Source organism: Labeo rohita, chromosome 4 (assembly GCF_022985175.1).
Source record: "Labeo rohita strain BAU-BD-2019 chromosome 4, IGBB_LRoh.1.0, whole genome shotgun sequence".
Lineage (NCBI taxonomy): Eukaryota > Metazoa > Chordata > Actinopteri > Cypriniformes > Cyprinidae > Labeo > Labeo rohita.
This window is the reverse complement of record NC_066872.1, coordinates 36,360,320-36,372,858: the sequence shown is the minus strand read 5'-3', so window position 1 is coordinate 36,372,858 and position 12,539 is coordinate 36,360,320. Positions and strand designations below refer to the sequence as shown.

At 33.5% G+C, this 12,539-nt stretch overlaps 1 protein-coding gene across 1 annotated transcript; it reads right to left on the bottom strand.

Moving 5' to 3' along the window:
* Positions 1 to 3,761: 3,761 nt before the first annotated feature.
* On the bottom strand, positions 3,762 to 10,554 carry LOC127163962 (NADH-cytochrome b5 reductase 3). The gene is made up of 9 exons (XM_051107555.1): positions 10,412 to 10,554; positions 10,041 to 10,166; positions 9,886 to 9,958; positions 9,700 to 9,806; positions 9,490 to 9,619; positions 9,224 to 9,307; positions 9,065 to 9,150; positions 4,936 to 5,035; positions 3,762 to 4,808 (listed from the first exon to the last, which is right to left on the bottom strand). Exons 1-9 carry the CDS (start codon positions 10,427 to 10,429, stop codon positions 4,636 to 4,638), a joined length of 897 nt encoding a protein of 298 aa, XP_050963512.1. The 5' UTR covers positions 10,430 to 10,554; the 3' UTR covers positions 3,762 to 4,635.
* Between the last annotated feature and the right edge of the window lie 1,985 nt (positions 10,555 to 12,539).

The window sequence follows — 12,539 nt, the reverse complement described above, 5'->3', positions numbered from 1 at the left end:
TATTTATATATATAAAACTGCTTTAATATATATATATATATATATATATATATATATATATATATATATATATAATTAAAGCAGTTTTATATATATATTGTTTTATATAACAGCCTCTGTTTTGTTTTGTTTTTAGAAACTCGGTGCTGCTGTATCTCGCGGCTACGTCCACACAGTTCGGTTGAAATTACATTTTATTAAACGATTCGCTAGCTCCCTGATAACTTAGTAAATAACATCACATTTCGATAAACGCTTGTTGTGTGAACGCCTCGTTCAAAAGCAACAAACGCGAGTGTAGTGTTTGTTTTTAAGTGGCGTTTCAGTGACTCACATGGCATGAACCGCTTTGTCTTCCGGAGGTTCTTCTTCTTGTTTCCTGTTGTCATGGATCCGAAGTCCCTGAAAGTTCTTCCGCCGCCTAGTGGCGCGGATGGAAAATTGCACTTGACTTTCTACCATAATATATTTCAGCGTCAACAGACTCAGAGTTGCTCTAAGTGACACATACTTAACATTGTCTTCCTCAAGCAAAAGTCCCTATTTGTTGTGTTAAATCTGAGTGAAGGCATGTAACCAATAGGTGATCATCAGCTCCCTCTTGTGGTTACATGAAAAGTATAAACCTGAGGTGGTCTGTCCTAGTTTTTAATTCTAAATAATTGATAAATAATGAACTTATTTATATTGTAAATATTTTAATCTTTAATTTAATGATTAAATTAGTATTTATAGTGTCTAAAAAATAAAAGTCAAAGAAGTGAACAAATTACAAAAAAATAATTTAAGCATTTTTGTCATAATAACAGTCATAAGCATTGCCTTTCCATGACCTGAAAAGTGAATGTTTGTCCACATGTCCTATAACTCATCCAACATCTTTTAATCTGTGGGTTAAAGAGATGAAAAAACACTCAAATTTCTTACTGTCCTATTAGATATATCACATAGTGACACAATGAAAAACACACAGAATTTACTAAATTGACTAAATTTACTAATAACTAAAATAAAAAATACAATTATTAATTATTAAATTCATAATTTAAAAGGCAGTGTCTAGAAAATTTAAAGTTTTCTAAAAAAAAATAAATAAACATAAAATAATAATAGAAACCATGTTGAAAGAACCAATATAATCTACTGAAGTGTATCATGTCTCATGTAATTGCTCAATTTGTAAAACTTGAACCTGTGTTTTTTCAGCCTTCTTTGATGAAAAAAAAATAAAAAAGAACAGAATTTATTCAAAATATAAATCTTCTCTAACAATATAAGTCTTTGCTATCATTTTTTAAAATATATTTAAAACATCCTTGCTGAATAAAACTAATAGTTTCTTTCAAACAAAGAAAGAATAAAAATACTTACCCCAAACTTTTGAACAGTAGTGTATATTGTTACAAAAGGTTTCTATAAAGTATTACAAAAAATCTTAAGCAGCATAACTGTATTTAGCACTGATAATAAATCACCATATTGAAATGATTTCTGAAGGATCATGTGACACTGAATACTATGTAATGATGCTGAAAATTCAGCTTTGATCACAGGAATAAATTAGATTTTGATGTATGTTGAAATGAAAAACGTTATTTTACATCATAATAACATTACAATATTACATTCCTTTATTTTTGAGCAAAGCCTAAAAAAAAAAAAAAATCGCAGCCTTGATGAGCATAAGAAACTTCTTGATCTCAAACATTTGAATGGCAGAGTATATGGTATATATATATATATTACCATTATGATAAGGTGCCCTTTTTAAAAATAGTTTATAACTAAATTACTTCTCATAGTTGCAAATAAATATTACTAAACGGAATCAACTATCATTTTTGGATCAGCCTGTCTGCGATCTGTAAAACGGACACGCCCTTCTTCCTCTTTTACACGTTCCGATTGGTTAAAAATTATGTCACGCCCTTTAGGCATAAAAACAACCAATCCGTCGCAAAAGACGTCACAGTTCTCTACTCCTATTGGTCAGCTTGCCAGTCAATCACATTGTTTGACAGCAGATAAACACACCCATTTTTATCGTTTTGCATGATTAAATTAATTGTAAAGTAATTGGTTTTTTAATCAAAGTGAAATAAAAGTGTATAAAGTGTTTTTCAGCTGTGTGTTTACTTTATAAAGTTAATTAACCGATGTGCACCGATGAGGTTTACTTATTAATGAGAGTGAAACCACATTTTATTACCCGACTAACTGACTCTATAATATCTTAAGGACTTCGCATTTTTCGTAAACCTGTGTTGTTTGAACAGTGGACAACTAGTTGTATTTATTTGGTGATTTTGCGACTCACGTAACGTGCGTATGGACTGTCATCTTGAAGATTCTTTTGTTCGGCAGCTTCAGGTTGTCAGTCTGAATTAAAGCGAAGCGCGCTTCTGCCGCCTAGCGGACCGGATGGAAAACTGTTCTTTAGTTTTTAACAACAAAAAAAATCATATTATGCAGATAATAGGAAAACTCAAGTATTTTTTTTAGGATAAGTGACTAATTAAATTCCAAAACGCCTAGCATGCTTTAACATTTACATACTCAAAAAGTACTTTTTTATGAAATTAAATGTTTACATCCGGTAAACAAAAAAAAAAAAGAAGAACAGCGCCCTCTTGTGGACAATTAGGTAATATGAGCATTAATTAACCAAACGACGAACTTCAGGCGGCAAGTTGTGTGTGAGCTGGCGTGTTTGAATCCCATGTGTTTTAAACTATACGTTTCAACTCTTTTTTTTTTTTTTTTTTTTTTTTTTATCATTTTATCAGCAGAAACTTGCCAGTTTTGGCAAATGAACCATGTTAGTGTTCAACAGATGCGGTAAGAAAGATAAAACATTGTTTAACTCACAGCCACGTGGCTTAAGTACAAACACACTTAAAATACAAGACGCTGTTCTTCTTTTGTATGGATTTGTCTTTAGGTATTTAAAATTAGTGTGTTTGTTCAGAGTTAATGATTTAATGATAAGTTGGTGTTTGCAGATTGAATGGTTTAGAAACGATTTGTTAAAACGGTTATTTAAGTGTGTATTAAAATGTCCCTTGATATCTATAATCTATAATGAGTGAAAAAACGACTTAAAACTTATAAATTGTCTAATATTGTGTGTTTTTTTAAATTATTGTAATAGGCATATGCATGAGATCAGATGAGTGTTTCTGCTCCCTCTTGTGGACAGTAAGAGTATCTGCATTAATCAATTAAAAGAGCAGTACCTGTAGAAGCTCTATAGCGATAATACTTAATTTATTTTGGTTGGCAATTTATTGCAACTCTTTCTGCGCGTTACATTGTTTCGCCAGTAGGTGGCGGCAAACGACTCTCTTTATGAACGAGTCACTTGAGTCGATTCATTGAGCCGATTCGTTCGAATGCTGATTCATTCAGTAACGAAACATTCAGATGGGACGAACTGTATCAGTTTGTTGATGGATTGGGGATTATATGACGAGTTTATTTGCAAAAACAAACTTGTTTTTATTTTTATTTTTTTACAATTTCAAAAATCAATTATTGTGTTAGCTATTTTTTCAATTAATTTTAAAATTTCAAAATAACCTAACTGCAGTTTAATTGAGATGAATTGGAATGCCCAATGAAAAAACATGACTTGAAAATTGTTAAAAAGAAAGTTATACGTTTTTGCAAAAGAACTCTTCTTATATTAAATACAAACATTAGTTTGCCTTTAGTGCACATTTTGTTAAAGGCTAATCCTATGGCATTTTGAGGGAATAAAATATAGGCAAAAGAATATATCTTTATTGGTCAATGCAAAATTAGTGCAGAAATGCTATTTTTTTGGCCATGCAGACAAGTTATATGAACTGCAAACAGGTTGTAAACCTTTTTTATACTCCTTAAATACAGCATTTACTGTATTTAATCATGAACTGTATCAGATCAACAATGCAACATAAGGTTTACAGAAAGGCACTTAATAACAAACAGACTGAAAACTGCTTAACCTCTAGATTTGTTGGTTAATTTTTTTTGTCTTGCAACAATGATGACTTTCTGGTTCCTCTTAATGCTGATCCCGCACTTGTTTTTGTCTCCAGTCTGACACGCTCAGTTGCAACTTGCGCAAGTTAAATCAGATGAGAGAGATAAACTAATGTGGACGAGAATAAAAAAAATGCAGGTCTAGACAAATGAACAGTGTACACTGAGCAACATCAAGCCCCATTTCAGGATCCATGTTACAGAAGAGTCACGTTTATATGTGTAGCATTAAAACAAATGTACAACGTGAGTCTTGTACTTTGATGGACAGCTTGTTGTTTCTGTGAATGTAAAAATGATGTGTAACATTGACACTACATAATTGTGAAGTATTATCCATCATCAATATATGTAGAGGTTCATAAGATGCATTAAGCAAGTGAAAATTTGATATTCAGCATCTGAAAAAAACTTTTTGTTTGCATTTAAGGCATAAAACACACAAAACATAAAACATTTCCAGCAAATAACTTGATTGGCAGATACATCTTGCATGCATTATTATATCTTTTTAAGTTAGTGTGCATGTGGAATATATAAAAGCATCTGGCAGGTGGTAGCACGGTTATAATTTAGACTTTTTACTGCTCTGTTTCAGGTGACATCCTTCTAGAAGGTGAAGCGCCTGTCATTGGAATGGCCCACCTTGTCCAGGCTGGGGTTGCAGGCGAACTGAATCATGGGAGGTGGTCCGCACATGAGGATGAGTGTGTCATCTGCGGGTGGAGGAAGGTGGTTCCTCACCATGTCCTCATTGATGAAGCCTTGGCTGTACTCCCAACCTAACACATGAAGTCGATTATTTCAACTTGTGCTTGATTTTTAATGTCGGTTGAACCTGAGTAAGTCACCTAAACTGAGGTTTTTCATTTTTGCTAAACAGCATCTTCAAAAACAAGAGGTTCTTACCGTCTGGAGCCCTGTCGACGGTGTACCACAGCTTAAAACGTGTCGGGTGATTGACTGTGATCTCTTCTAACTCAGTACGTAGGAGAATGTCTTTTTCGGTCTGTTGGAGAAAACAAAAAGAGTAGTGAGTGGGAATAATTATTAGTTTTAAATGCATTCCATGACAGCAAACGCACTGAACTAAAGAGACGCATTTCTGTGTGTAATTGCACTTTTAATATAAAAATGTATTTTTGTTCATAATTAGTATGTATAAATGTTTATGGGCCATTCTACAGAATTGGTGCAAACTGACGTACCACAAGAAAACACCTTTAAAAACCATTTAAGAATTAAAATCTTAGATGTTTACTAAAGTCTTTCTATTATCTGTTGAAACCCAAAATAATATTTGAAATATCAGTAGGCTTGAACCCCTAAATTTCAACTTATCATTAACCATTATAGTTTTTAAAAAATCTTTAATTCCGGTGATGCAAAGCTGAATTTACATCAGCTGTTATTCCAGTCTTTAGAAATCATTCTAATATGCTGATTTATTACCAGTGCTGGAAACGGTTGTTTTGCTTAATATTTTTTTGGAACCTGTGATACCATTTTTCAGGATTCTGATGAATTAAAAACAGCATTTATTTAAAATAAAAATATTTTTTAAAAATGTACACTACTGTTTAAAAGTTTGGGGTCAGTCAATTTTTATTCTTCCCCTTTTTAAAAGAAAGTAATACTTTTATTCACCAAAGATGTGTTAAATTAATGAAAAGTGATGGCATAGATTTATATTTTGAATAAATGTTGTTCTTTTTAACTTGTTATTCCATAAAATTTAGTTTTTATGTGTGTACAACTGTTCAAAACTGTTAGCTAACCATGTGCTGAGCTGGGCTCAAAAGTACCTGAAATTGTCACTACCTTAACAGTCACGGCCGAAACACGTCATCTAGGGCTGTCACTAACAATTATTTTGGTAATTGGATAATTATTTATATATTTTTTTACATTTTACAGCACAATCTAATCCTTTGGCTCAACATTTAATTAGAATGTTTACTTAATATTTGACCGTTTTTTTTATGATAGAAATGCTACAGCCACTGTCATTTCTTGAATATGTAGACCCCTTTAATAGCATGCTTTATTATGATTTTTAAATAAATATTTACATTTTTAAATAATTAATGTGGAATGCACCACTTCCAGTATTTTGCCGATTACTCGACACAGACTAAATGCAATTGAGGATATTTTTTACTAATTTAATACTCGAATAGAATCGATGCAGCCCTAATGTCACCATTGTTTCAGCAGTGACAAAAGGGAACAACACAATCTTTTATTTGGAGGAAATAAGCCATTTTTTTACAGTTATGCAACCTTTTTTTTTTGTATTGTAGTATGTTTTAGTATGCAAGTTAAAATTCTGTAATGTGATATCATACAAATGTCACAACAAATGTTATACACTACCAGTCAAAAGTTTTTGAAGTGTAAGATTTTTAAAAAAAAATATTTAAGAAGTCTCTTCTGCTCACCAAGTCTGCATTTCTTTGATTAAAAAATACTAAATATTTTTACCATTTAAAATAACTGTTTTCTATTTGAAAGCCAAGGAATGAATTACATTTTAAAATGTAATTTATTCCTGTGATCAAAGCTAAACTTTTAGCATCATTACTCCAGTCTTCAGTGTCACATGATCCTTCAGAAATCATTCTAATATGCTGATTTGCTGTTCAAGAAACATTTATGATGATTAGCAATATCAGTTGAGTACATTTTTCAGGATTCTTTGATTAATTAGATCCAAAGATCAGCATTTATCTAAAATAAAAAGCTTTTGTAACATTATACAGTATACCATTTAAAAGCTAGAAGTCAGTATCATTTATTTTTGTGGAAACGAAATTATAGAAATTAATACTTTTATTTTGCAAAAATATTGCTTTAAATTGATCAAAAGTAAAAGAAACCTGACAAAAATTCTACGCAGCTGTTTAAAAAAAAAACAAAAAAAAACATTTGAGCAGCAAATCAGAATATTAGAATGCTTTCTGAAGAATTGTGCGACTGGAGTAATGATACTAAAGATTTAGCTTTGAAATCCCAGGTATAAATTACATTTTAAAATGTATTCAAATAGAAAAGTTATTTTAAACATTTTAATGTTTTTGCTCTACTTTGGTTTAAATAAATGCAGGCTTGGTGAGCAGAAGAGACTTCTTTAATATTAAACTTTTGACTGGTAGTGTAACTGGTAGTTAAAACATTGTTAAAATTGTAACTTATTGATTAATCTCAAATTTTGTATGTATGTGTGTGTAATATATATATATATATATATATATATATATATATATATATATATATATATATATATATATACACAGTGGGTACGGAAAGTATTCAGACCCCCTTAAATTTTTCACTCTTTGTTATATTGCAGCCATTTGCTAAAATCATTTAAGTTCATTTTTTTTTCCTCAATGTACACACAGCACCCCATATTGACAGAAAAACACAGAATTGTTGACATTTTTGCAGATTTATTAAAAAAGAAAAACTGAAATATCACATGGTCCTAAGTATTCAGACCCTTTGCTGTGACACTCATATATTTAACTCAGGTGCTTTCCATTTCTTCTGATCATCCTTGAGATGGTTCTACACCTTCATTTGAGTCCATTATATTAGATTATACTGATTGGACTTGATTAGGAAAGCCACACACCTGTCTATATAAGACCTTACAGCTCACAGTGCATGTCAGAGCAAATGAGAATCATGAGGTCAAAGGAACTGCCTGAAGAGCTCAGAGACAGAATTGTAGCAAGGCACAGATCTGGCCAAGGTTACAAAAAAATTTCTGCTGCACTTAAGGTTCCTAAGAGCACAGTGGCCTCCATAATCCTTAAATGGAAGACATTTGGGACGACCAGGACCCTTCCTAGAGCTGGCCATCCGGCCAAACTGAGCTATCGGGGGAGAAGAGCCTTGGTGAGAGAGGTAAAGAAGAACCCAAAGATCACTGTGGCTGAGCTCCAGAGATGCAGTCGGGAGATGGGAGAAAGTTGTAGAAAGTCAACCATCACTGCAGCCCTCCACCAGTCGGGGCTTTATGGCAGAGTGGCCCGACGGAAGCCTCTTCTCAGTGCAAGACACATGAAAGCCCACATGGAGTTTGCTAAAAAACACCTGAAGGACTCCAAGATGGTGAGAAATAAGATTCTCTGGTCTGAAGAGACCAAGATAGAACTTTTTGGCCTTAATTCAAAGTGGTATGTGTGGAGAAAACCAGGCACTGCTCATCACCTGTCCAATACAGTCCCAACAGTGAAGCATGGTGGTGGCAGCATCATGCTGTGGGGGTGTTTTTCAACTGCAGGGACAGGACGACTCGTTGCAATCGAGGGAAAGATGAATGCGGCCAAGTACAGGGATATCCTGGACGAAAACCTTCTCCAGAGTGCTCAGGACCTCAGACTGGGCCGAAGGTTTACCTTCCAACAAGACAATGACCCTAAGCACACAGCTAAAATAACAACAACAACTCCGTGACTGTTCTTGAATGGCCCAGCCAGAGCCCTGACTTAAACCCAATTGAGCATCTCTGGAGAGACCTAAAAATGGCTGTCCACCAACGTTTACCATCCAACATGACAGAACTCGAGAGGATCTGCAAGGAGAAATGGCAGAGGATCCCAAAATCCAGGTGTGAAAAACTTGTTGCATCTTTCCCAAAAAGACTCCTGGCTGTATTAGATCAAAAGGGTGCTTCTACTAAATACTGAGCAAAGGGTCTGAATACTTAGGACCATGTGATATTTCAGTTTTTCTTTTTTAATAAATCTGCAAAAATGTCAACAATTCTGTGTTTTTCTGTCAATATGGGGTGCTGTGTGTACATTAATGAGGAAAAAAAATGAACTTAAATGATTTTAGCAAATGGCTGCAATATAACAAAGAGTGAAAAATTTAAGGGGGTCTGAATACTTTCCGTACCCACTGTATATAATATATATAATTTTTTTATTTATTTATTATTATTATTATTATTTTTATTTATTTTTTTTTTAAGACATTTCCAACTCTGACTTTGGCCAATAGAAAATAGAAAAAATCTTCGGCTCACCTGGTTTGCAAAAAGTAGGTAACACACAGTCTCATCCTTTGGATCTTTCATGATTGCTTGGATTATCTGGAGCATGGGTGTAATGCCTAAAAATAAAGATGAACTCACAAGAAAATCCTAACAATTGCTTTCCAAAAAAAAAAAAAGTCATATGCTTACCTGTTCCCCCAGCGATCATGCCAATGTTTTTTGCAGTTTTAGTCACAGCTTCTGATTTCTTATCAGGCTTGACTGCAAATGATCCTGCAGAAAAGTTCATGCTGTATGTCACAATGTCTATTATTTTTTATTTTAATGTGTATGACAGTCACATATTTTTATGTTTCTGGTATGTCCATGTGCAATTATGTTCTATTAATTTTCTTGCAACAGCAGATGTTTTCATAGCTTTCCCCTGAGTCATGGTGGATTTCAAAACTGCAAACCTCTGCCTTTGTAAACCAGCAGTCCATTTGGGCCTCTGAAGTCGATTGTGTCACCAATACGAAGGCTCTCCAAGTACTGGGACATCTTCCCACCCTCAGGAAACTTTGGATGGACATTTTTGTAGTATATCTAAAATCAGAGACCACAAAATGTCAAAACGTGCATTTGTAATGTGAAAATGTTTGTTTTACAGTTATCTGTTGTAATACCTTCACAACGAGATCAACAAAGCCTTTGTCATCATCACTTGAGACAGGGGTGTAAGGCCTCACCACAAGGTTGCCATCAATTTTAGCAGACAAGTAGATGTGTTGTCCTGCATATTGCAGTGCATATACATTAAAGTCAGCATATAAACAACAGTCGAACCCACTTTGATAAAACAACGCACTCACCGATAGGAAGTCCAAGAATGTGTTCCGGTGATTTTAAAGCAAAGCGAAATTTTCTTGTGTCATGACTAATAATCTTTAAGGAAAGAGAAGAATAAGCTGCTACTAAAAACCTGTTTATATACAAGATAGACCATTGCATTTTAAAGTATCCTCACCTCTTTGTCGACAAGACGCAATGGATACTTCGCATTTGGGTCTTCAAGGGTAATGGCAGGTCGTCTTTTAATGCCCAAGAGCCTCCGGATCAAGTCAAACACGAACTGAAAGCTGTTAGAGATAAGCTAGGAAAAGAAAAACAGTATTTTTTAACTTCCAAAACACGTTAATGTACAAAATTATAATGGGCGTGTGCTGCACAAAGACTCAAAAGAATCTGGTGCGTGTGAGACTGTCAACAAACAGGAAAAAATAACACCCTTTCGAGCGATGAAATAGCATTTCAAACGTCTGTTATGCTGATGATAACAATATGCTGCAGAAACTATACATATGGAAAGACGTTCTGCAAGAATTTTTAAATACTCACGTTGATAATGAAGGACATTTTCTGTCGTGTTTACCGAGACTCTATCAAACAACGAAGACGATACCAACACTTACAGACTAAGAATAAGTTTACTAGAAAGTAAGCTGCTTGTCAAAACGACAATCACTTCCGGGAGTGGGAGGGGCTACGCGCTGGTGACGTCGTTACGTAAAGGATTCAAAACCTTTGTTTTGAATCATCAGTAAACGAAGCATTTCAAGGTTTCTCCGCTAGACGGAGCTCTCAGTTAACACGTGAACAAGCGACTATGGTTTTCACCTGATCTCAGATCAGCTTAATAACGTGCATTTTAGTTAAAGTGGTAGTTGTCTCTTAGTGGTTCTTTCACATTGTTGAACACGCCCAGCTTGCTAGTGTCTACTAGTGCTATTCATCCTTTTGTCCGCCAGACGGCCACAATGTACACTTAAATCCAGAAACTCCAGAATGACAAAGTGTTATATTTTAACTTATGTGCTCTTAAGCTTTTGTGATGATGCCCATACTGTTATTTTGTATTCTATCATTTGCAATGAAAATATACTCACTTTTTAAATGTAGCTCACTTAAGTTTAAAAGTTTTTTTTTTTTATTTGCTTCAAGGTAACATACAAAAAACCAAGTAAACAACAGTAAGAAAAATCTTAATACAATTCCAAGAAGTCCAAATAGCAGCATAACATAAATAAACACAAACTGAAAAAACAGAGAGAAAAATAAATACAAAAATAAATAAAAATAAAAATAAAACACAATACAAAGGGCTTAATCACCAAAAAATACCTTCAAAAGATTACATAGTTTAAGGGCTTTTTTATGACGCATAGGTTTCAAAGATTTGAAGAAGATCATTAAATCTTTCTGAGAAAGTGGGGGGGTTATTAAAGAATCTGCATTTATGAATAAAATAATTTGCCAAAATCACAATATTATTCACCAAAAATTGTCACAATTCCGACAAAAGGACAAATATTTTACAATTTTAAAATCAAAGTCAGGTTTCACATATTTCAGATTTAATCAAGTAGAGATGTCATCCCAGAGTTTCTTAGAGAATTTACATAAATAAAATAAATGTTCCAATGACGCTATGTCTGCTTCACAAAAAGTGCACTCATTACAATCCATATTAAATCTATGTCTGAGAAACTCATTACAGGGATAAATATCATTAATAATTTTAAATTGAACTTCTTTCACCTTTGGTAGAAGTGGAAGAGAGAAATCTTTATCTTCTGGAAAATCAAAAACAAGAGTTCTCTTCTTTACTTTAGAAGGGAAACTCTGTGTATTTACTAGTGTTCTTAAAACCTTATTTTTACAACTCTGCTCTGTAAAATTTACACCTGAGATAATCAGATTACCTAATCTTGGTATCACAGGAAAATAACACAATGCACCTTTAATTAACTGCACCAAACCAGCAGGGACAGCTTTCAACAAAAATGCATATAATTTCTGAGTACAAATAATATTATATTTTACACAAAAATCATCATAACTAAGGAAATTTCCACACCCGTCCATAATATGTACAATGGACCAGACGCCTTTGTCCATCCAGTCCTGAAAATACACAGATTTCCCCTTCATAAGGATACACTTATTATTCCACAAAGAACAACTGTGTGGTGAAAAGTTGTGTTTGTATATTAATTTCCAATATAATAATACCTGACTATGAAAAGATGATAATTTACACTTTAACTTAGATAGCTCAAAATCACACCTTAAAAGGAAATCAAAAGCTAAACCAAACAGAATGTTTATGTCTAAGGAAAGCTTGGAGCCACCTCAACTTAAGGGTACTTAAGTTTAAAAGTTACAATTCGGAACATATCCACATAATCCTTGGTATTATTCCAGATAAGAAAATCATTAATGCAGCCAAAGATAAATTATGAGAAACATGAATTTTTACACGTTGGTGCTATTCATCCCTTTGACCACCAGACGGCCACAATGTTCACCTTGTTGAAATAAACCCTTTTGTTAAGTGCAGTAATGCTGCTGAAAGGAATGCAGTGGTGGATGAAGTACACAAGTAAGACTGCTTGAGTTAAGGTATAGATACTCAATATTAATCTACAAAAAATAATGAACTGCTTTTAAAAAATATTTAAGATCA